This window comes from Neovison vison, chromosome 1, assembly GCF_020171115.1.
Source record: "Neovison vison isolate M4711 chromosome 1, ASM_NN_V1, whole genome shotgun sequence".
In the NCBI taxonomy this organism is placed as follows: Eukaryota; Metazoa; Chordata; class Mammalia; order Carnivora; family Mustelidae; genus Neogale; species Neogale vison.
Genome location: NC_058091.1, coordinates 89,580,411 through 89,604,383, shown reverse-complemented (window position 1 = coordinate 89,604,383; position 23,973 = coordinate 89,580,411). Strand labels below are relative to the sequence as shown.

Sequence of the window (23,973 nt, the reverse complement as noted above, 5' to 3'; positions counted from 1 at the left end):
ACCACCACAGGAGGCAGGTGAATAGTAGAGAAAATGACTCATCTAAAACATAATATTAGACTAGAGTTCACCAAAAATCATCTTGGCCCATTAGCTGAGAAGCAAAGAGCCACTCATTCCAATGGGATCGCCACATATGATTGTATAGGTTATGCACTACTCAAGATACCCAGCCAAGGTGTAAATACTGAAATATTTCCCTGTGTCCTGATGCAGGGTTGCATTCACTTGGAGGAAGGGCACCCATTTCTAATTTGCACAAAGGTACTCTATGAGCTAGCTGCTGGGACACCTCAGCCATCCCCCAAACAGACCCATCATTCTCCTCACTGCCTCACCAACGGCACCCCAGAAGGGGCAAAAAGGAGCCAGTGTATCTCCCAGAGCAGAGGCAGTGCATGCTACTGCCCGCTCGGTCCTTCTTAACCACCCAAGGAGCCATCCATCCCTGACCATGCCACACCTCGGGAACCTCCCTACAGTATTGACAGAAGGTCACACAAACTACCCAGAGTGACCGGGGAAACCCCACAGCCATCCCATGATCACAGAATCTCCTCCTCCCCTGGATATTCTAAGTCAGCCAAGGCTGCACAAAACACAGCTTACCACCCACTCCCTAGAAGAACATCGGCACGCCCAGGGAGACGGTGGCCCCGAACCAGCAGTGATCACTCTGGGAGAATCTGCTAGGACAGAGGGAGAAGAGTTCTCACCAGGAAATGCAAAGAGCTTGTGCCCACCTTTCCAAGATGCTATTGGAATACTGAGACCCATTTAGAACATCTGTGCTCTCAAATGAGGAAACCATTTCTAAAGCTGCCAGTCCAAAATAACTCTGGCAAGCTCTTACAAACCATTCTAGAGACTGAGGACTGGAAAGAAAGGTTGATGCCCTAAAAGGAGACAAAGGGTCCGGGTAGCCTCTGGCCAGAGAGGCTACACCCCTGGGTCAACCATCTCCAGGGGGAACACAACCTTGAACTTTCCGGGGGTGGACAAGGGAGTAATCAGCGGCACTCGTACCTTGCAGATGAGGAAACTGAGGTTCAAAAGGTTAACTAACCAGCTCAGGGTCATAAGGCTAAGCAGCAATTAAGCCAGGTCCAGGATACAGAAAAGCAGGTGTCACAGGACCACAAACGTCTTCTCCTCCTCTATCATGCACTGGTGCGTGTGATGTTAGACAAGAGCCAGCCACGTTTTCAGACTCCTGGTCCAATGCCTTTATGTCATTCTGATCCACCACCACAGCCTACCTCTATGAGCAATTCAATTCTCTCTTCCCTCTGAAGCCCTTCCCCTCCCTGTTTGCTCCTGTGTCATGGACTTACTGTCCTACACATTCTAGAATGGTCTATTTAGCATTTTACCAAGTGGCGTCTTTTACTACACTTCATGTGATCCCCATCTCTCTGTCGTGTCTCCTTCCTACCTCCTGCCCCAACTGAGACACTTCCCCCACAGACGACACTCGAGGACGCTTTGGACTGATCCCATCCTAAACCCCTCCAGACCAACACCAACCTTTCTCAACACCACACCTCCACTTTAACGGACACAGCTCTTATGGAAACCCAGTGGTTCTCAAACCTGAACATCAGTAAGAATCTCCCGGGAAGCAATTTTGTTTTGTTCTACTTTTCCTGGGAAACCATTTTAAAACTCAGTTTCCTTCTGAGCTTGAACTGCGACGGGACTGACTAACAAAATCTGAGATAGAGAGGTGCCTGCATGGCTCAGTGGGTTAAAGCCACTGCCTTCAGCTCAGGTCATGATCCCAGGGTCCTGGGATCTAGTCCCGCATCGGGTTCTCTGCTCAGCAGGGAGCCTAGTGCCTCCTCTCTCTCTCTGCCTGCTGCTCTGCCTGCTTGTGATCTCTGTCTGTCAAATAAATAAATAAAGTCTTAAAAAAAAATCTGAGGGCACTGGGGTGGCTCAGCGGGTTAAGCCACTGCCTTCGGCTCAGGTCATGATCTCGGGGTCCTGGGATCGAGTCCCGCATCTGGCTCTCTGCTCAGCAGGGAGCCTGCTTCTTTCCCTCTCTCTCTCTCTCTCTGCCTGCCTCTCCATCTACTTGTGATCTCTCTGTCAAATAAATAAATAAAATCTTAAAAAAAAAAAAATCTGAGATAAAGTGAAATACCTTTTCTGCCTCCTTCCCTGAGGATTCTGATGGGCAGGTCTGCAGCCAGGCCCAGACAACTCCAATTTTAAATAGGTCCTCCGGTTACCAGCCTTTCCACAGATTACCTGATGGTCTGGTAATGTAGTCTGTGGACTACAGATCCACATCTTCCTAACACGTGACTCACAATCCCTACCCCACAACTCAGGACCTCATTCTTAGAAATTAAAGACCCATCCAAACCAGCAAATGCATATCCTTGCTCATCAGGGTCTAAGCTGACAGGAGCTTGGGATTGGCAGGACACCCAGTCGACTGTGTTTCACTCACCTGTGTATCCTTTCCCCGGAGTCTGGTGACCCCAACCTCAGCTGCAAGAGGGGAAAGGCGCCTGCATGTGTCTGGCCTTCCAACAAAGCTTCCTCCCTGCCCCACTGCTACTTGGGCGGCTTTACTGGGAGGGAAACAGCCTAAACACAGAGAAGAGGATGGAAAAAGTGACATACTACAGAGGGCTTCCTCAAACCACGGATTAGCTGTAGCCGCTCCCATGCCAGCTCCCCACGAAGCGCCGGGGGCTCGGCAGGGCCCCGTGTGCACTCTGTGGTGACCTCGGAGAACCCCAAGACGGCACTCTCAGCTGGCCACAATGACAAAACTTCCGCAGCAGCAGCAGCAGCAGCAGCGTCAGCGACTAGAGGACCAGGCGATTGGGGGGGAGGGGGGCGGTTGCAGGGCAGAGCAAGAATCCAAGAGGGAGGCAGGCAGGGAGCTCGAAGGCAAGGTGAGCGCTAGCAAGCGTGGCCCTGAGCCTGTAACCCCACCGTGTGTCTCTGCCAAGGGCAGCACCAGGGGCACATGCTACTGAGGTTAGGGACAGTAGAGAAAGTCTCAGGGAACAGACCTAGGGCACCCAGCCATGCTCAATGACCCTTTCTTCCATCAAGAAAACACCCAAGACTGAATCCCTGGCCCCAAACTGCTCTTGGCTCAAATATTAGAGTCTGAACCAGCCAACATCCATCCCAGCTGAGTCTCACAGAAGTTCCTCCGGCTTAAACACAAACGCACACAAACACACCCTCGCTCCGAAATATAAAGTCTTCCAAAGATTTAACACCGGTACAGCCGCTGGAGCCCAGCAGAGACATTATGAGTCAAATGTATTCCTGAAAAGTCCTCTGCTGACCAAATTTCTGCCTCACAAATCCAATTTCTCCACTGCCCTTCATTATAAAACGAGCACAGGGGCCTCGAGGAAAACCAGAGGCTCCAAGATGAAGTGAACAAGTCACCAAAGGCTACGTACCTTTTAGAGTCCCACGTTTTTGTTTTTGTTTTTTAAGATTTTATTTCTTTATTTGACAGAGATCACAAGTAGGCAGACAGGCAGGCAGAGAGAGAGAGAGGAGGAAGCAGGATCCCTGCCGAGCAGAGAGCCCGATTCGAGCCTCGAGCCTCGATCCCAGGACCCTGAGATCATGACCTGAGCTGAATGCAGAGGCTTAACCCACTGAGCCACCCAGGTGCCCTAGAGTCCCACGTTTAATGGACAAGTTTCCTAACAAAATCTAAATCAAGTTCAACCCAAAAGGAGGTGATTTTTTTTTTTGACATGGTGAGGCAATTTTTACATGCAGACATCACACAAGAGTATATACATGAATTAAAAGTTAGTTAAGGTAAATCTTCAAATACTGTGCAAGATCTAGGGCCCCTAACTTGAAAGCTCTACCCCTCAAGTTTCTGTATAAGGAGACTAGGATTTTGGGCACCTGGGTGACTCAGATGGTTAAGTATCTGCCTTTGGCTCAGGTCATGCTCTCCGGGTCCTGGGATGGAGCCCTGAATCAGGCTTCCTGCTCAGTGGGAGAGCCTGCTTCCCCTGCCCCTCCCTACTGCTCATTCTTTTTCAAATAAATAAATAAATAAATAAAGTCTTTTAAAGAGAGAGAGAGGGAGAGCGCATGTGCCCAGGACTCCTGGAACTCTGAGGTGTAGTCACCTGGGTAGTTTATTCAATGCAGACTAGGTTTCTCCTTGTGCTCCCAGGGAATGTTGATGCCACTTTTCTGTGGACCTTATTTTGAGTGGCCCCTACACAGCTCACCATTTTCGAAGTGTGGCCCTCCAAGACAGGTCAGCTTCTTAGGTACATGGGGTTGCCAGGCCCAGAACTCTTGGAGAAGGCCGGAAGCCCTGCCACATCAAACTCAGAAAACCACCACAATGAACAGGCAGCCCAGAAACAGGGAAGAAGGTCTGGTCCCTTGCTACAGTCACAGTAGAGCAGGCACAAGGAGGAACAACAGGCAGCCCCAACCCAGAGGAGCTGAAAGGGACACAAAAGACCCCTGACAGCTAGGAGGCAAAGGGAATGTTTACCTTTGCCCTTGATTACTCTGCCCAGTACCCAAAAATTTCACTCACCTTTTCAATAAACCTAGAGAAGGACCCATCATAAATGATACTGTAAGGAATTACGCAAGAGGGGAGCGCTTTAGTTAAAACTCAAATAGGACAAAAATAGGTTAGTGTCCTAAGAATGACAGAATCCGAAAGTCCTACAGGCATCTTTCTGGCAGGAGAACAGGACAGCTTTGGGGAGGGAGTGGGGCTGAGCGAGAGATGGGCCAGGCAACATATACCAAGGACTGGCTGGAGAGGAAAGAAAGGGCTGAGAAACCACGCCTATCTCAGGGGATGGTAAATTGACTCGTTGGGTAGCAATGGAAGGCTCCAGTAGGTGGAAAATATTTCCTGTTGGAGGTGACTGTAAGGCTGGAAACATATGTGGGAAGCCCATCCCAGGAGATGGAAGAACAAGAAAAGGGCCCTGTATAGACTTTATTACATTTAATTCTTCGCACAACTCTGGGAAGTCTCTTCACAGAGGAGGCAAACTGGGAGGTCATGAAATTTGCCCAGGGCCACGGCGTCTGTCAAAGGTTGAGTTGCTCTTCTCCACAGCCTGAGTCTTTCCACCACTCAGCCCTGCTGTGAACTCCAGGAGCGTGACTAGATCCTTCAGCAAGCCAAGTACAGAGATTATCCGTGCCCTCCCTTGCACCGACTAAGGAAACCCATCACTGATAAAAAGCAACTCCCAGGTCTTAATGACAGGCTGCAGAGCCTTGAGGAATCTGCAGGACAGCGTAGCTCTTACTGTGACAAGTCAATCTCCCCAAAGACACAAGAGCCTGGAAGGAAGAACCCAGAGAGGGGGGATGGGAAGAGGAATGGGTAGTGACCACAACCAACCATGCAAACAGCTGGGGCTAAGAATCCCAGATTTCCAAAGTCAAGCCCTCTCTTCCGCCTCCACTGTATTTATGTCGACAGGAATCTCAAAGTTTGGAAAGCTACACAGCCATTTACAGCATAATTATCCAAACTTCAAAATGGTCTAATCCACAAACCAAGCTAGCCTCGGTCCCTCACTCTGGCCTTATTAACAGCAGGTCTCACTAAAACTCCAGTTAATTACACAGTTAAACAATGAGATGGAAAAATCCACTGTAATCTATTAAAAAATTGTTGCCCCCTGAAGTCATGCCGTCCAGGGATGCGTTGAGTCCCAGATTTCACCAGAAGACAGCAGGCGCTACGGCCTCGGCTGAAATTGCTTATAGCACAGGGACAGGTTCCACACCAGGACACACCTGGTGGAACTGATTTAAGGCTCTCATTCAAATGTTCCTTTGTTGAACACAAGACATCTCCCCACCCCCAGCAGAGATTGCAGACTTCCAGTCCCAAACCGACAGCCTGCCCTAACCACCCCCCCCACATATACAGGACGCCCCCTCTCTCTCCACTTAAACACCCGTCATCGGATTAACATCGATTAACATCAGAGTTGTCTTCTCACGGAAGGAATTTAGGAATTTAGTATTTGTTGACTAACAAGGACCCAGTCTCCACCAGAATTTCCCCTTGACTCCAGAGCTCTAAACATCAGCAACGAAGATAGCCGTCTCAGGCGACCCACTCACCCAAAGCCCAACAGCCACAAATCCAGGAAGCCTGTGAGCTGGGGCTGCTCATCCATATGGCTGCCCCCACCCCATCCTGGCTGCACAAAAAAACTTTCAGACTTCCTCTGGGAGCAGATGTGGGTCCTGCCACAAGCAAGAACCACCCTACACATTACCAGGAACACAGGGCAGCTCCAGAAACACCTCCTACGACTCCTGGGAACTTGTTCTTACCTCTCCTTTTAAACTAGGGCTGGGGGAGATGTTGATTCCATCACCACCAAAATCCCTCAACAGCTGCCAGCCAGGGAGATGTCAGAAAAGGCAATTCTCTACTCCCACCGGTCCTATAGACACTCTTCCAAGAAAGAGGAAAAGTGCTAAGCTAGAACCAGGAGTCCTGAGCAGATTTCTCAAAAAAGGGCTGCTGCCAGGATCATCACCAAAGATTTTGTGTTGTGGGGGTTTTTTTTTTGTTTTTTTTTTCTTTTTCTTTTTCTTTGGGGAGGGGGGTGTTGCATATTTCCAGTCCAGGCCATTTGTGGTGTGCAGGTAGCTTGGTGCTTTCCTGTAAAGCACTTCAACACCTCAGTGGTGACTCTCAGGTGTGACCAAGCCAGGAAATAAAGGCGGGGGACGGCGGGGCGGGGGGCGGGGGGCGGGTCCTGTCTGCCCCGTAGATACAAGCCACACCCTCATCAAAACGCCAAGGCCCTCCAATAAAGCGCAGAATGAACTCTTTTTCCTTTCTGCCCGCAGAATGAGAGATTTTCCTTCCTCCGTGAGGAGAGACAGGATGGAAATCCAGGAAGGAGCAAAACCAACCCCGTCCGCACCTTTGCAGGCCGGCCATGCCCGATTTTGGCAGCGGCCTTCACACATTAGTCACCACGACAGCCTCGGACTCCCTGCTCCCCAGATTCGACCCGGCTGGGAGTGGGCTCCGGGCTTGGGGCTCCGGGCTCAGGCCCAAGAGTTGGAGGAGACGGGGCGGGCCCTATTTTTTCCTTTCTCCTGTCCGCACTAGCAGGGTCATCAGGGTCCCAGCCTGGCTCGGGAACTTGGAGAAGGGAAGCCGGGAGCGTCTGGCCGGCGTAGGTAACAAAGCTCCGCGCTCCGCGCGGCGCAGGTCGATCCCGCATCCGGCCCCAGGCCGGCTTCCTTCACCTAGGCTGAGACTGCTGGAGGGACTCCGTCCCCCCACCAGCCACCGCATCGCGCTCCCCTAAAGTAGGAACAGAGTCGTTTCCCTCCCGAAAAGAAACTCCCCAGCGGAGCCCGGGAGCCAGCAACTCCCGGCAGTTCCCGAGCAAACTCTCCGCTCCGACAGGGAAAACTCCGTGGCGGGTGGAAACGCGTCCTCGCTAGCGCCAAGGGAGAGGGGCCCGCGCGAATCCAAGGGGGCGAGTCCGCGGGAGCTTCGCCACCCCGGGCGCCGGGACTTCGCGCCTGCCGCCAGCCTCTCCACCACTCCAGGGTGTCTCGCCCGGCCCAGCTGCCCAAAGCCACCTCCTCGTGCCCCCTTTTGCCCGCGGGGCTCCCGCGCTCCCCGAGCCCCGTCCCCGCAGCTCGCCGCGACTCACCGCCCAGCAGCGGCAACAGCAGGACGCTGAGCAGGGGCAGCCGGCGGAGATTGCTCGGGATTCCCGGCGCAGCTGCCATCGCGGCAGGCTCGGGAGGAGGACCCGGCCGGCGCTCGGCGGGCGTTCGAACTGCGCTCCGCGGCGGACCCGGGAGGCCGAGCGCACCGGAGGGCGGGCGCCGCTGCAGCAGCCGCAGCCAGAGCCCGAGCCCGAGGCGTCCCGAGCCAGACCCGCGCGCCGCTGGTACCTCCAAGCCCTGGCGCGCCGCCGCCACCGCCGCTGCTGCTGCGCCGTAGCCGCCGCCGCCAGGCCCCGCCCCGCGACGCCCCCTCCCCGCCGGCCGCCGCGCGGCGCCCCGCCCCTTCGACGCCCCCTCCCCGTCGTGGCGGGGAGGAGCTCGCAGTAGGGGGAGGGGTCTGGAGATGGATAGGGGACAGAGGGAGGGAGGCTCTGGGGAGTGCGGGGACCTGAGCAAGGTAGGGCAGCATAGGCTGTGCCTACCGTCCATTCTGTAGGGACTTGGGGAACCAAAGTGACTTTAGTGGCCCCTGCGGAGGATGGTTCTGGGCCTTCCCGGGGGCTCTGGGCAACTGTTCCCCCCAAATTCTCTGGTAGAAAGGGGGAAAGGTGGGCTCTGGCTCACTTCTCAACGACCTAAAATCCTGAGGGAGACCTAGAACAGAAGGGTGTCCTTAATGTCCCCCAAGCAAGTAACCTGGAGTTACTGAAGTACCCCAGGAGAGATACAGCCTGGAGAAGTGAGGGACCGGTGCATGGCTGGGGTCTGGTTTGGCTCTGGACCAATCTGAACCCAAAGGTAGAAACAGACTGGGCTCTGAATGCCTGGCTGAAGGCTGTTAAACTGACAAATTTATCCCAAGTCCATCTCCAGGCAGTCTGGGCTGCAGGGCATGGCCAAGTCTCCAGCTGTGGGGAGGCCCTGCCTAGCCCTTGTTCCAGGCACCCCCCCTACCCCCAGCGCCACCACCCCCACATTCTTTCTTTGTTGTGAAAGCAGCAAGGGGTGTAGGAGGCGGGTCAGGAGGAGTCAAGCTTTAGAAGATGGGCCCCAGCTGCTGCTCAGGCCTCCAGGATATGCTGAGAGGGGATGGATAGTGAGTGCCTCATCCCCCTCTGGCTCTGGAGGGCCCCCCAGGCCCGCTTAGACCTCCCTTCCCCCAAGCAGCTGGGAGGAGGAGGGGCAGCCACAGAGGGCCTCACAGGCCGGGAGCGGTGGCGCCAGGACTCCAGGGTCCTGCCACATGGCCACCACATGTCCCTGACAACCCAGTCCATAGCACCTTCTCCTTGGGGTTGTGGGCCTCCTCCCCCATCCCCCAGATGCCTTCCTGCAGGCCCTGCTACAGAGGAAGAAAGAGAGGAGAGATCCAAGAATCAACACTTCTCTTGTTGCCCCATCCATCACTGTCCCTTGCCCTTCTGCGAAGGGCCCCAACACAACCCTTGCTCCCTACCCTCTTTGATTAGACTCAAGTGGCAAAATGGTTACCTGATTCTTTTATTTAAGAAAAGTGAAATACATGGACCTGAAGTGAGGCAGCAGAGGGAACAAGAGAGGCCAGAGCAAGGCAACTTGGCTGGCCAGCTCCAAACCCTCTGACCGAAAAGCCAGCAGCAGGCTCCATCTCTGAGATGTGTGCCTGCTCCTTAAGCATCTTGGGGGCCTCAGAGCTAGCTACTCTGAAGGACTATGAGGAGAGGGTGTCCTGAGGGTCCTTCCTGAGGGGAATTCCTGAGGAGGGAGCCAAGACCCTAAGGGCAGCAGCAATCTTCTGGTCAACTGCTCTCCCTTCCCTGTCCCACCTTGGGATTGGAAGAGCCAGGAAGCAATAGGGAATGCTGAGAGGGCTGTGGGGGGAGACCCAGCAGACCTGGGGGGGTGGGTTGAATGTCAGCTGCTTGAAGAGAGATCCGTAGTGCTGGCACTGAGGCCCCGGGAGACCTGAAACAGACAACACCATGCCATCAGACCAGGGACCTCGGCTTCCCAAAGACTGTCCCCTGGAGTCTAGCCATTATGTGACTGTGACTGCAGTCTGTCTCTAGAGCTAGGATAGAGCCTAGAACTTGATTCTCAAGCTCTGGGGCTCTGTGTAGTTTTGGCCTTTGCTAGGATGTTCAAGAAGGTCATGATCTAAGGGCACGTGGGTGGCTCAGTCCTTAAGCATCTGCCTTCAGCTTAGGTCATGATCCCAGCATTCTGAGATCCAGCCCCACAGTGAGCTCCCTGCTCAGCAGGAAGCCTGCTTCTCCATCTGCCCCTCCCCATGCTTGCAGTCCCTCTCTCTCTGTGTCTCTCTGTGAAATAAATAAAATCTTAAAAAAAAAAAAAAAAAAGAAGGGATGCCCGGGTGGCTCAATCAGTTAAGCTGCTGCCTTCGGCTCAGGCCATGATCCCAGGGTCCCCGGATTGAGTCCCAAATCGGGCTCCTTGCTCCACAGGGAGCCTGCTTCTCTCTCCATCTCTGCCAGCCACTCTGCCTGCTTGTGTGTGTGAGCTCTCTCTCTCTCTCTGAAATATAAATTCTTAAAAAATAATAATAAAATTTTAAATTTTAAATTTAAAAAAGAAGGGGCTGGATGGCTCAGTGGGTTGAAGCCTCTGCCTTTGGTTCAGGTCATGATCCCAAAGTCCTGGGATCGAGCCCTGCATAGAGCTCTCTGCTCAGCAGGGAGCCTGCTTCCTCCTCTCTCTCTGCCTGCCTCTCTGCCTACTTGTGATCTGTCAAATAAATAAATAAAATCTTTAAAAAAAATTTTTTTTTAAAAAGAAGAAGGGGTGCCTGGGTGGCTCAGTGGGTTAAGCCGCTGCCTTCAGCTCAGGTCATGATCTCAGGGTCCTGGGATAGAGTCCCGCATCGGGCTCTCTGCTCAGCAGGGAGCCTGCTTCCTCCTCTCTCTCTCTCTGCCTGCATCTCTGCCTACTTGTGATCTCTCTCTGTCAAATAAATAAATAAAATCTTTAAAAAAAAAAAAAAAAAAGAAGAAGAAGAAGAAGAAAGCCATGATCTGGTGGAGAGAGTGCTTGAAAGACCAACATGAATATCAGCCTATATCCTATACTCTGAATGTGTTGACACAAATGGCCAGTTGCCATTAACATGTCGTTACTGCTGTCTCAGATATAGATGACTTAATACTGTTTTTTTTTCTTTTTCCCTTCTCATCTGCCACTGAGTCCCCAAGGTGGAGAATATGGTGGCTGAAGGAGGAAGAACAGTTGGTATCCCCAAATGATTCTTGAATTATCCATAATTCCAAAGTACCAGTTCAGAGAACATCAACTCCTGTTACCTTCCTGATTCATTTATTCACTTCCATCTCTGGCCCAAAACCGTCCCGTAGTGGTCACCACCCCAACAAGGTGTCTGCGCCATTCTCTTCTACCCAACTCCAGTTCCCTGGCTGAGTCTTCACCCCAGAAGACTCTCTCCTCTTCCCTAGCTCCTGCGGCACCGGCCCCATGGCTCCCCTTTTTTGCTCACCCACCCATATGCTCTTCTCTCACCTGGAGGGGTGCTGCACTGGGTTGATTCAGATAGTTTAAGGAGGCTGCCCGCTTCATGTTGCTGCTGCAGTGCAAAAAGAAAAAACTGAGGCCTCCTCTCTTCCCTGTTAGAGGTCCTAACACTGTGGGCCCCTCGTGCATTGCTGTACGCATCAAATCACAGCCTCCTCACCATCTGACAACCACCCCCCCAACACACACACATGCACACTCTCTTAACTTCATCAGTAACCGGCATCTCCTCGGCACCTCTCCCAAACCCTGAGGCACCCATCTTTCCCAAACTCTTTCCCCAGGGCCATCCCATCAACCTCCTCCAGGTTCTCTCCAAGACACTTCTCCAGAGATGAAGGGCCAAGAGGAGTTGGGAGGCAAGGGCTTACTGATCTGCTTTACCATCTCTCAGTCTCACTGTGTACCTGGAGGGCCGAGGCTCAGTCCCCTGGAGTTTCCTCACCAGGAGTTCGCTGCTTCTACGAAGCACATCCCGGATCTTGCCCAGAGAACCACTCCTCTGCAGGGTCCCACTGCCATCCTGGCAGAGAGGGATGGGGCACAGAAGCTAAGGGGAGCCCATGCAGACAGGCTTCCAAGTCTACTGTTCCCATTTATCCTGCACACATCCCACCTCCCTCAAAAGCCTCATGATTGAAATCAAGAGCCCTAGGCATGCCTGGGTGTCTCAGTTGGTTAAGTGTCTGCTTTTGGCTCAGGTCATGATCCCACTGTCCTGGGATCAAGTCCAGCACTGAGCTTCTTGCTCGTCAGGGAGCCTGCCTCTCCCCCTGCTCATGCTGACAAGTAAATAAATAAAATTTAAAAAAAGAGAAAGTAAACAAGAGCCTTACCAAGGGGGCAAGCTACCCCCTTGCGAGGGTAGGACAAACTGAACTGGAGTGTGGACTACATGCTCTCATGTCCTACCTGGGCAGGCCCAGAGCCTCTCCTCATCACACCAGCAGGAGGGAGCCCAAGAGATCAAGGGGCAATAATGAGACTCACCCCTGACCATTCCACGGCCACAGAAGCGTCTTCACCTCCCTCAAACTTCACGCTGCCCCCAGGGCCCTCCTGAGAGGTCCTTCCACTGTCACCTTCCCCAAGCAGCTCAGCCACCTTGGTTTGGCTGATAGGGTCAGTGCCCTGGAAGGAAAAGATAGGCACTGGGAATTTGCACTCCTTATCTCCTCAGGCTGGAGCTTTCAAACTTTTTTTTTACCATTAGCCCCAACAGGGGAGACATTTTTCCTTGTGATGTCCTAGTACACACATACTGGAAAGTACTCGCCTCTTCTCTTTGCAATGCATTCCTACTTACAAACAGGTATCCATTTTCACTATGGTCACACTGAATTGATTTCAAGACCCACTAATGAGGGGCACATGGGTGGCTCAGTCATTAAGCATCTGCCTTTGGCTCAGGTCATGATCCCAGGGTTCCGGGATCAAGCCCCGCATCAGGCTCCCTGCTCAGCGGGGAGCATGCTTCTCCCTCTCCCACTCCCCCTGCTTATGTTGCCTCTCTCTCTGTCAAATAAATTTTTAAAATCTTTAAAAAAAAAAAGACCCACTAATGAGTCATGACCCACAATTTGAGAGACTGACTTCAGGCTCCCCTCAACCTCAACCCCCTCACCCACACCACCCATGACCCTCCTCAGTAACTTCTTCAAACTGTGAAAGGGCATGGCTTTCCTTTCAATAGTCCTGTTCAGTGATGTGAATCTTGAACTTGGAGTCCTGACCATAAAGGGCATGGGTAAAAACACACTTAAAAACAACCACGACTGGGGCACCTGGGTGGCTCAGTGGGTTAAAGCCTCTGCCTTCCACTCAGGTCATGATCCCAGGGTCCTAGGATCGAGCCCCAAGTCGGGCTCTCTGCTCCGCGGGGAGCCTGCTTCTTCCCCTCTCTCTCTCTCTGCCTGCCTCTCTGCCTACTTGTGATTTCTTTCTCTCTGTCAAATAAATAAAATCTTAAAAAAAAAAAAAAAGAAAAAAAAGAAAAGAAAAACCACAACCACGACTACAAGAGACTCTCACCTCCCTTTCCCTGCTTTCTCCTCAGCCTCTCATTCTTCTGAGACTCTAAAGAAGCCTCGGTGATCCCCCATTCCCAGGACCTACCTTCCAGCCCTCCTTCCCCTCCTGGTCACTGACCTGTTTCTGGGAGCGTAGGGCACATTCTTCTAGGGTCTCAGCTGCCTCCAGCTTTCCCTGGCGCCTGTACAGAGCTCCGAGGTTTCTCAGAGTAGTGTTCACTGTGGGGCTGTGGGAAGAAAGTGAGGATGGGTTCAGAAGAGAAACAGGAGTGAGAGGGAGCAGAGCCAAGGGAAGGTCAAAGGGCTGAGGGGAAAAGGTCTCAGAGGCCAGGCTCAGGGTTTGAATGGAGGGCATGGGAGGCCAAGCCAGCATCTCACTGGCTGCTCACCTGCTCACTTTGCAGGCCTTGTACCAGCCTCCGTACTCTGTGTAGGGTGTGCCACCCTCTCGGTGTCGGCTCTGCAGAACAGAGGGGGTAAGCCAGAGCGGAAAACACAGAGATGCCTAGGGGCTATGGTGTGGGCTGGGCTAGGGAAGGCACTGGACATCTGGAACTGGTGGTCAGGTGGGAAAGAGTTAAGGAGCTGGACTCATGCAAGGAGAAAGCCAGAGACCCTGGTGGCCTGGGACTCCCCAGGCTGGACACCACACTCACTTTGCTCATTTCCTCCCGCTCCTCTGCATGCATCCAGATGGGCTTGTGGTCATCTAGGAGTGATACACGGATGGGGTGGTAAGGTTAGTACAGAGGGGAGCCAGGAGACAGAGGCCCATGGAGCTGAACTAAAGGGGTCTGGCTCTGCCTGGGAACCATTAGGGCGTAACCCCTCACCTTTGGTCCACAGGTGGAGCCCAATGTAGGGCTTGAACTCATGACCCTGAGATCAAGACCAGAGACGAGATCAAGAGTCTGCCACTCCATGATCCCAGGGTCCTAGGATTGAGTCCCGCATCAGGCTCCCTGCGGAGCAAGGAGCCTGCTTCTCCCTCTGCCACTCTGTCTGCCTGTGCTCACTCTCTCTCTCTTCTCTGACAAATAAATAAATAAAATCTTTAAAAAAAAAAAAAAAAAAGGGAGTCTGACACTCAACTGACTGAGCCACCACCCAGGCGCCCCAGGTCTGCATCTCTTCACCACCCTGTAGCTCCCTCCCCAGGCCCACCCCACTCACCATCCACAGACCCAAACTCCTGCACATGCGCACGGGTCAGAATCTCTTTGTAGAGCGTCTCAGCCTCAGCATATTTGCCCTGTTTCAGGTAACAGGAAGCCTGCGGGCAGAAAGGCAAATACACGGGACAGAGATAAGGTCTCAGCAGGGCTCAGGGACTTCCACCTCTTGGTCTCTTTGTGACTTTTCCTAGAGATCCTCCTCAGACTTTCTTTTCTAGCTGCAGGGTCAAGGGTGTTCATTCTGCTCCCAGGAGGCTATGGGACTTCACCTTGCCACTGGAATGAGGCAGAGCCCTCAGCCCCAAAGGCAGCCCCCCAGAGGCACAAAGGTGATGAGGTCAGCGTACCACAGTAGGGTGCTTTCCCTTCCCCTCCCTCCATGCCCTTCCAGGTGGTTGTTCTTCCCTTCTGCCCTTACCAGGTTGTTCTTGGTCCGGGCTACGTTAGGGTTGTCCGGTCCCAGCTGCCCCTCATAGATAGCCAGGGCCCGCCTGTAATAGCGCTCCACAGCCTCATACTTGCCCTGGTTTTGGCACAACAGGGCCAGGTTGTTCAGTTGCTTTGCCACATCTGGGTGGTCAGTGCCCAGGACCTGGAAGGGAGTAAAGGAGTGACAGATGGCTACGGCTGTGTGTGTAACCCATGTGGGGAGCAAGGGAAGGGAATGACAAGAGAGGGAACAAGGCAAAGAAAGAGGGTGGAGTAGTCGGGCCTGGTTAGTACTTGGATAGGAGGAAGAGGGTGGAGTAAAAACATGAGGGAAGAGGGTAGCCTGGAAGAGAGATGGTGGAGGAAGGGTCACAGCATCAGAGAATGAGAGAACACAGGCACCTTTTCTCGAATCTCCAGTGCACGCTGGCACAGTGGTTCGGCCTCCTTGTACTTGCCCCTTTTGCCATAGAGCACAGCCAGATTGTTGAGTGTAGCAGCCACCTGGGAAGAAAGGCCCATCCCCCCAGCATCGGTGCCTTGAGATCCAGGAGTTCTCCCCCTGCACAACAGGGCCCCACGCTGCAGGACTCCCAAGGGAAAAGGACTGGGGCCAGCCTAACCAGAGGCGAGGGACGTTCTGAAGGTTCTCTCTGGGGGTGGTACCGCCCTCTAGGGGGATTTGTAGATATTTCTGGAGGTGGGATTTGGTGTGGTTTTTGGTGGCCATGAAGGCTGGGGGCACTATCACCTTTGGAAAGGTAAGGATGGTACAGATGTTCTGCATGTGTGGGATAACTCTGTTAACTTTGGAGTGTCCGGCCAGACGTCTGAATACCGTGAGCCTTGACCCTTAGTGGGATAGCAAGAGGGGAGCTGTTTTCTCAGCTACATCACCCCTGCCTACCACATAATGCAACATAAGAAATTATGTTCATAATTTTGCAAAATACCTTTTTTGCAAAAATACCTTTTTTCTCACTTTCTCCACTGTGACAAACCATCATTGCTCATTTTCTCATCATATATGAATAAATCTGGCCTGTTGTTACTGAGTCTGACATGGGTTTTTAATCTTGTATCCACCAATTCTTCTGCTCTGTCATTTTTTTTTTTAAGTTTACTTATTTATTTTTTTAGTAATCTCCGTGCCCAATGTGGGGCATAGACCCCGACATCAAGAGTCACACACTCTTCTTTTTTTTTTTTTAATCTTTTTTTTTTTTTTTAAAGATTTTATTTATTTATTTGACAGAGCGAGATCACAAGCAGGCAGAGAGGCAGGCAGAGAGAGAGGAGGAAGCAGGCTCCCCGCTGAGCAGAGAGCCTGATGTGGGGCTCAATCCCAGGACCCTGAGATCATGACCTGAGCCGAAGGCAGCGGCTTAACCCACTGAGCCACCCAGGCGCCCGTCACACACTCTTCTGACTAAGTCAGCCATGTGCCCCTGCCCTGTCATTTTTTCTTAGTACTTCTTACATCTAGTGTCTTACTGCTCTCAATGTTCTAAATCTAAAGTTGTATTATATCATGTTATATGTAAGTTATGTGCTGTATTATGTCTTTTACTGTAGTTGGAGTTAATAGAACTGTTAGCACGTCATGTTTTCATTACATTATAACACATCCTATGTGTTATTTTATTCTGTTACTTTCCTCATTTTTCTATGATAAGGTGCCATTCAACATTTTTTGGAATTGTATGCGTAGGTCAGTTACAGTGTCTATGAATCATGCTTCAGGAAAATACTCATTATAAGAAGGACTCATTGTGGGGCGCCTGGGTGGCTCAGTGGGTTAAAGCCTCTGCCTTCGGCTCAGGTCATGATCCTGAGGTCCTGGGATCGAGCCCTGCATCGGGCTCTCTGCTCAGCGGGAAGCCTGCTTCTCCCTCTCTCTCTGCCTACTTGTGATCTGTGTCTGTCATATAAATAAATAAAATCTTAAAAAAAAAAAAAAAAAGAAGGACTCATTGTGCCTCAGAGAGCTGAGAACCCCTGGGCTTAGCAAACAGGGCCTGGAAGAAAGAAGCCCTCACAGCTTCTCCCTGAACAGTGAGTGGGCTGAGGGCAGTGGATAAACAAACTAAGAGAAGCCAAAAGAGCAGGAGGTGAGGAGGGCATGGAGTACTGACAGCAGGGTGGTCCCGGCCCAGGGTGCTCTCCCGGATGTTGAGGGCGTCATTCAACAGGTGGGCAGCTTCCTTATACTTATTCTGGTCCCTGGAAGAGGAGAGAAGTGACAGGAGTTATCCTGAACTCTGCCCCCAAGTCATCTCTTTCCTTCCTTCCCTTCAGTATGACTGAGGTACATTTAAGGGTTAGGACCCCCCGTGAGGAGACAGGAAGCCTAGAGGAGAGCAGTGAGAGTTCCCCAACACGCCTCTACGTGGATCCAGAACACTACCATGCAAAGAGGAGACCAGCTATGGGATGCAAGAGATGGAAACAGAGAGGGAAAGAGACCCTCTCAAAGGAGGGAATGGAGAAGCGAAGAGCCTGAGAGGTGACCGGCTCTGAGGTCAAGGGGTGACGTATGAAAAGAACGAGAGTGCTGGTGCAGAGGAAGGCCCCGAGTGGGGTCACTTGGGAGGCCCAGCAGGGAGAAGAGGTACCCTCTGGAGAGGAGAAATGAGAGCCGAAGGTGGATCAAGGTGGGAACCTGGAGGCAGAGCTGGGAGACGAGGAGGCCAGGACTCACCGATACACCAGAGCAAGGATGTTGAGCATGGTTGCGACATCAGGGTGGCCACGGCCAGACGTGCGCTCCAGGTCCTCCAGTGCCTGCTTACACAGTGGCACGGCCACCTCATAGCGACCCTGGGCTGCGTACTGGATCACCAAGTTGTGCAGGGTCCGCAGCCTTGCTGGGATCTCATATCCACTGTGCTGGGCGCCCTGGCCACGGGACACTATCCATCCCGGAAAATGAACAAGAGACTTCCTCAGGGCACTTCCTCTCCCCTTTGCTGTCTGCCCTCCCCACCCCAACCCTGCCTGTGCACACCCCCTGCCACGGCCTCCCACCCACCAGACCCACCTCTACTGCTATTCCTTCACCCACTCCCTGGTACCTGTGTCCCTTACAACCCCACTTGTTCACCCAATCACTCATTCATTCAACAAACTTTACTCAGTAAGCATGAGCCAGGGGCTGTGTCAGGGATGTGAAAATAAGAAAGACCTGCTTCTTTCCCTAGAGGATTTCATGTTCTTTCACTCCAGGGTCATCACTCCATTTGACTTTGAGCTCCTTACAGGCAAGAACTCTGTCATTCTCAACTCAGTCTCCCTATTGCCTACCATAGGGCTCAAGACACATTAACTACGCAATAAATATTGGTCAATAATGGGGAGGCTGTGGAAATGGAACCAGAAGCCCAGACTCTACCCTATCTCCAGGGGAAGTGAAGAACATATTTCTGGATGGTGAGCATCCCATATGCAAGGGGGGGCCATATCTGGGACCAGCCCTCTGCTGCCCCTCTTTACCCTCCAACTCCAAAGACAAACTCACAGCCATTGCTGGAGTCTTCTTCCTCCTCATTGGGGAAGAGATCATCCAGGGAATCCTTGGTGGCATCACCCTCCTTCTCCTCCTGGAAGGCGAGAAGCAGCATGGCTACGCATAGATATCCCCAGTAGCCTCTTCAGGGCCTCTCTAAAGCATGAAATCACTGACAGGTGGCGGAAGACTCTTGTTCATGTCCCTGCCACTGGGAAGACTAGCATCTGTCCACCAATCTCAGCCCGCTCTTGTTTGTAAATATCCTTCTTTCACATTGAGAACTTCCTAAGCACCCTCATTCTCTAGCCTCCACACCTCCCCACCCCGCTCAGTTCTTGTAATTATAGCCCAGTGCTGATCCCTGTGTGTTTACACTGATTATATGTCTGTCTTATCTTTCCTGAGGGCAGGGAGTGTCTGATCTTATTGACACGTACCCAAAGAGTACCCAAAGCGTCTAGCTCAGCCTCCTCCCCATGATCTGCCACCACTCCCTCTCGACTCAGTGCCCAGCCCTCACTGTCTCACCTACTTCCACATGGGGAAATTTGCTTTGTGCCACAAGCACATCAACCTTGCAGAAACACCTCCAAGCCTCCCACCCAGCCTTGTCAATGCGTCCAGTGCAAATCATCCCACTTTTCCTGGGAGAGATCAGCTCTCCAGCCCTGGAGCCTTATCTATTGACACATTGCCACCCCCAGCCTAGAAAGCTCCTCCTTTCCCCCTTCATCATCCATCAAAATCCAGCCCAACTCCTAACCTGTACAATGAAAAAAATCCAGCCCAAATCTTACCCCACCCCTGTGTACGACCTCATCTGCAAATCCTTCTCAGGCCATTCCAGTCCCCCCAAATCGATCCTGGATTCCTCCCATTACTGAACCACTCATCCAGCCCTGAGCATCTGAAGTGTCACATCGTGTTGACGACATTGTGTCATCACACACGTGTCCTCATGTGTAAGCCTTGGCCCTGCAGCTCCATTAGGAGCTTGAGAGGACAGGAACTCTCTCTTGTAGTTCTTTACATCTCCCCCACACACAGCCTCTCGCACTGCCTATAGCAGAGAGATAAACACCTGACTGTTGAGTGAGGTTTACACTTCATACATCTTGAGAGCAAATTTTAGGAGGGTCTTGGTCGACTGTGCTATGCTTTCCCGCGTTGGAGCATGTAGGATTCTGGGCTGGAATTGCCCGGGTGCTTATGTGTCTCCCCCAACCCCAAAACCTCTAACTGGGGAAACAGGAACTCTGTCTGCCTCGGTCACTGCTGCACCCCCCAGCAGAGTGCGCAGTGCCCAACATACACAGCTGTCACGGAACTACGTGCAGACCGAAGGAGTTAAGACTGTTTCAGCCGTGCTCCTCTCTGGAGTTGGTGTCAGGACCTGCATTCGGCCAGGTGGGGGCAGGTCATGCAGCAAGGCCGGTCCCTGCTGCTCATGACCAGTTGCCCCCATGTCTCTGGTGACTCCTAGCTGTCCCCCCACGACTGGCGACTCCCAGCTACCCCCATAGTCAGCCTTGCTGGCGCACGCTTACCGCAGTGTGCCCATCCTCATCATACTGGCGCAGCTGGCCCAGGAACTCCAGGTGCTTCTTTTCCTCCTCCAGCTGGGCCACAGCCTGTTCGCTGCGCTGGAGCCGCTGCTGGGTGCCTGCCAGCTCATCCCGGAGCCACTGGTTCTCCTGACACAGCCTCCGTACCTGGGCCCGCAGCTTCTGTTTCTCCGACTCCACTGTGCTCAGGTGGCTGGCCAAAGCCAGCATCACCTAGGTGGGCACATCCCATGAGCGCCTGACTCTGGACTAGAGTGTTCCGGGATTAAGTGGGAGCGGAGCCTACGGGGAGGCAGCAAGACTGGCAGGGGCCAGGAGGCGGGGTTGGGCAGCAAGAGTGCTACCTTCAAAATACACCCTGAATCCAATTTTTCACCACCTTCAGAGCCACCACCCTAGGCCAGTTCACCATCACTTCCCACCTGGGTGACTACTACCACCTCCTCACTGGCCTCTGTTTTGGTCCTTTTTCCTTAGAGTCTGTTCTCAACCCAGCAGCCAGCTAGTCCTTGTAACATGTTAAGACAGACCACATCACTCCTCTGCTCCAGGTATTCCAATAACTTTCATCTCATTCAAAGTAAAAGCAACATCCTTGTGATGAACCACGAGTTCCACATGATCTGTCCCCTTGGCTCTTAACCTTGCTACACCTTACACTTCATTTTCTCTCTTTCTCCTTCTTTTTTCTTTTCCTTCATTCTTTCTCTTCCTTCCTTTCTTTTAAGATTTTTGATTTTTAAGTAATCCCTCTCCCCGATGTGGGGCTCGAACTCACAACCCCAAGATCAAAAGTCTCACACTCCATGACAGAGCCCGCCTGGCGCCCTTGCACTTCATTTCCTATTTTGCTTCACCTCACCCGTTCTTACTGCAGCCATACTGGTCCCTCACTGGCCTCACCGGGAATGCTCCAGTTCCGGGCCTTTGTAGGTACTACCCACTCTGCTGTAGATGCTCGTCCCCCATTTAGTGTAGGACTCACTCCCTCATCTTCAAATCTTGGCTCAAATGTCACCTTTCAGTAAGACTTTTTTTGACCATCATATCTAAAGTTGTATCCTCTTTCTGTACCCACTAGTCACCTTCTGTTATATTTTTATCCCTTTTCCTTCACAAGTATCACTCTTTGACATACAGAGTCCTTTCCTCATTTGTGTATTGTTTGCCTCCTGCAGCTAGAATGCAAGCTCTGAGATGGCAAAGATTTTTGATTATTGCATTCAGTGATATTTCTCCAGTGCCCAGAAGACTTGTGCCTGGCACAAAGCAGGGGCTTAATACATATTTACTACATGAATGAATGCATCTAGGACCAGGCAATCCTAAATGACCCCAAAACTCCAATCGGACAAATGCTCCTCGAAGGGCCACTTGGTATCACTTCCTTCCTCTCACCTGGGCCTCACTCAGTCCCAGCTCGATGTTTTCCATGGAACGTCGCAGCTGCCGGGCCTTCTCATGCACCAGTCCTTCTTCATGGCCTCCCTGCTGCAGACACTCAATGGTATGGGATAGACTCTGCAGGACAGCCTGATGTTCACTGTGTAGGGCCTCCAGCCCTTGGCTCACCAGCCGAGTGCTTCCCAGAATCTCCTCCTGACTGAGCCGGTGCCCTGCAGGCTCATCCCGCTGCCCCAACACCAGGCCTGACATCTTGGCCAGGGGGACCTTGCCTGGGCTGAGGAGAAACAACAGAGTTCAGCGGGGGTAAAGATAAGAAAGAGAGGCTCAGCACCTTGGTTAAAGGGTGGTAAGGACCCAAGGGAAGGGACAAGAGAGAGTATGGATGACCTTCTGGTTTAACTAGAGAGAGAGGGAACCAGTGGGGAGGGAACCTACGACACTAAATGCAAAGCTAAGGTTGTGGGAAAGAGAGAGGGAGAGGAATTGACTTGAACAAAAAAAAGATTATTGAAGGAACAAAAGTGCTGAGATCTAGCAATCGGATTTAGAACACAGGACGAAAACAGAAAAGTTGTTGGAGGGGCGCCTGGGTGGCTCAGTGGGTTAAAGTGTATACCTTCGGCTCAGGTCATGATCCCAGGGTCCTGGGATTGAGCCCCGCGTCGGGCTCTCTGCTCAGCGGGGAACCTTCTTTCCCTACATCTCTCTGCCTACCTCTCTGCCTACTTGTGATCTCTCTCTCTCTGTCAAATAAATAAAATCTTTTTTTTTAAGATTATTTATTTATTTATTTGACAGAGAGAGAGATCACAAGTAGGCAGAGAGACAGGCAGAGAGAGAGAGGAGGAAGCAGGCTCCCCACCGAGCAGAGAGCCCTATGCGTAACTCGATCTCAGGACCCTGAGATCATGACCTGAGCCGAAAGCAGCAGCTTAACCCACTGAGCTACCCAGGCTCCCAAATAAATAAAATCTTAAAAAAAAAAGTTGTTGGAAAGAGAGCGTGGGTCAGGAATAGGAAAAGCAATCAGAGGAGAGACAGCACTACAGGGAACATAGAGGTTGTCTGGAAAACACTGAAAAAGAAACAGGGTTGGGGCGCCTGGGTGGCTCAATGGGTTAAGCCACTGCCTTCGGCTCAGGTCATGATCTCAGGGTCCTGGGATCGAGCCCCGCATCGGGCTCTCTGCTTGGCGGGGAGCCTGCTTCCCTTCCTCTCTCTCTGCCTGCCTCTCTGCCTACTTGTGATCTCTCTCTGTCAAATAAATAAATAAAATCTTAAAAAAAAAAAAAAAAAAAACAGGGTTAAAGCAGACAGGAGATAAAAAGAAAACGGTGCAGAGGTTTCAGAAAATAGGAAAGGTACAGGATTCAAAGTTATGGGGAAGAGGGGAAGAAGAAAGGAGCCTTCATTGCAGGACCCAGATGAGAGGGCCCCAGAAAGCTCAAGGTGTTCAGAATGCGTCAGCCTCGGAGCCAAGGCCAGCATCTCCCAACCTAGGAAACTCTGCTTCTTTCCCCACTAGGCCTTCAACCTATACTTCCCCAGATGTCAGGCTCTCTTCCTACTCCCTCCAAAGAGCCTCGTTTCTCACCTTTCCAGTATTCTTACCGGTATATGGAGCACAATCCTCACCTGTGGCACTCAGGCCAAAGCCCGGAAGAAACTCTTTCAGTAGCCAGGTACTCGCAAGGAACTGCCCTGCCCAAAGTCCAGAAGTTCAGCCCTCCCACCCCTTCTCTCACCACTTCACAGCCACCCAGAGGACCTGGCACAGAGCCCTACTCAGGACAAACACCCTCCCTCTCTCTACTTCAGGCCTTCAAAGGCGACCAGTGTCCCTCTTCCTTCAGGAAGCCAACCTCCCATCCCAGGCCACAGGGAGCTCTTTTCTCCCCAAGAAGGGAATGAGACTTGATCTGAGATCTGCGGCAAGGGGCGTGTCTGAGAAAGGGTGAGGAGGCAGACCTGGTCACTCCTGACCCATTCACTTTCATGGCTTTGTCTCTGTCATGACCACCTACTAACAGGCTCTGAGAGGAGTCACCTTAGGGTGCCTCTCAGACGCCTGATGATGCAGGAAAGAACAGCACGTCTTCTGAGCGGCTGTAGGGTCACAGGGAAACGCGGTCTCCCAGCTTGGGCATGCGATCGAGGACTGTTCCCGGCTGTCGACCTGCCCTGGGGCCCAGGGTGGGGACAGAGTGAGACGGGCGGGAGCGATGGGGGGAGGTGCGGGGGCACCGCTGAGCTCCGCGTCTCGGGCGAGTACCCAGGAGCCGGAGAACGCCGAGGTCAATGAGTCGGTCGGTAGCGCAGGGGGCGGGGCAGGCCGTCTGTCTGTCCTTCTGGACGCCGAGGGGCGGGAAGACTCGCGGGGGGCGGGGTTTTTCGGCTTGTCTGGAGTTGAGTGAAGTCGGCAGGTGGGGCTTTGTCCATCTGTCCCGGAATGCGGAAAAGAGGTAGTGGGACCTCAACGCTAAGCCCCAAAGTACCCTCAAAGACTCACCCGCAGTCTGTCGCTCTGGCTGCCTCCCTTGCCGGTACTGCCCCTTTAAATCCATCATGGCTGCCGCTCGAGGCAATTGTTTTGACGGCTCCGAGGGGCGGGGCCAGCTCCCCAGTCACGC

General features: G+C 52.5%; 2 protein-coding genes across 5 annotated transcripts in view; both read right to left on the bottom strand.

Annotated features, from left to right (window-relative positions):
* PTK7 (protein tyrosine kinase 7 (inactive)) overlaps positions 1-7,932 on the bottom strand; it is a 64,666-nt gene extending 56,734 nt beyond the window's left edge. Inside the window, exon 1 of the mRNA XM_044251224.1 lies at positions 7,689-7,932. Within this exon, the coding sequence (XP_044107159.1) occupies positions 7,689-7,767 (79 nt within the window). The 5' untranslated portion in view covers positions 7,768-7,932. The remainder of the gene's footprint in view (positions 1-7,688) is intronic.
* A 1,259-nt stretch (positions 7,933-9,191) lies between these two features.
* On the bottom strand, positions 9,192-23,938 carry KLC4 (kinesin light chain 4). 4 transcript variants are annotated; one of them, XM_044251193.1, is made up of 16 exons: positions 23,853-23,938; positions 21,335-21,617; positions 19,919-20,149; positions 18,381-18,462; positions 17,565-17,775; positions 16,999-17,086; positions 15,266-15,367; positions 14,853-15,026; positions 14,433-14,532; positions 13,916-13,968; positions 13,649-13,719; positions 13,378-13,486; positions 12,220-12,360; positions 11,637-11,752; positions 11,218-11,281; positions 9,192-9,651 (listed from the first exon to the last, which is right to left on the bottom strand). In XM_044251193.1, the coding sequence occupies exons 2-16, from the start codon at positions 21,590-21,592 to the stop codon at positions 9,601-9,603; spliced, it is 1,851 nt and encodes a 616-aa protein (XP_044107128.1). In that variant the 5' UTR covers positions 21,593-21,617; positions 23,853-23,938; the 3' UTR covers positions 9,192-9,600. The 4 variants fall into 4 exon arrangements, with proteins under 4 accessions (XP_044107128.1, XP_044107134.1, XP_044107115.1 ...); XM_044251199.1 differs by lacking the exon at positions 23,853-23,938 and adding an exon at positions 23,391-23,624; XM_044251180.1 differs by lacking the exon at positions 23,853-23,938 and adding an exon at positions 22,979-23,372.
* Positions 23,939-23,973: the final 35 nt, after the last annotated feature.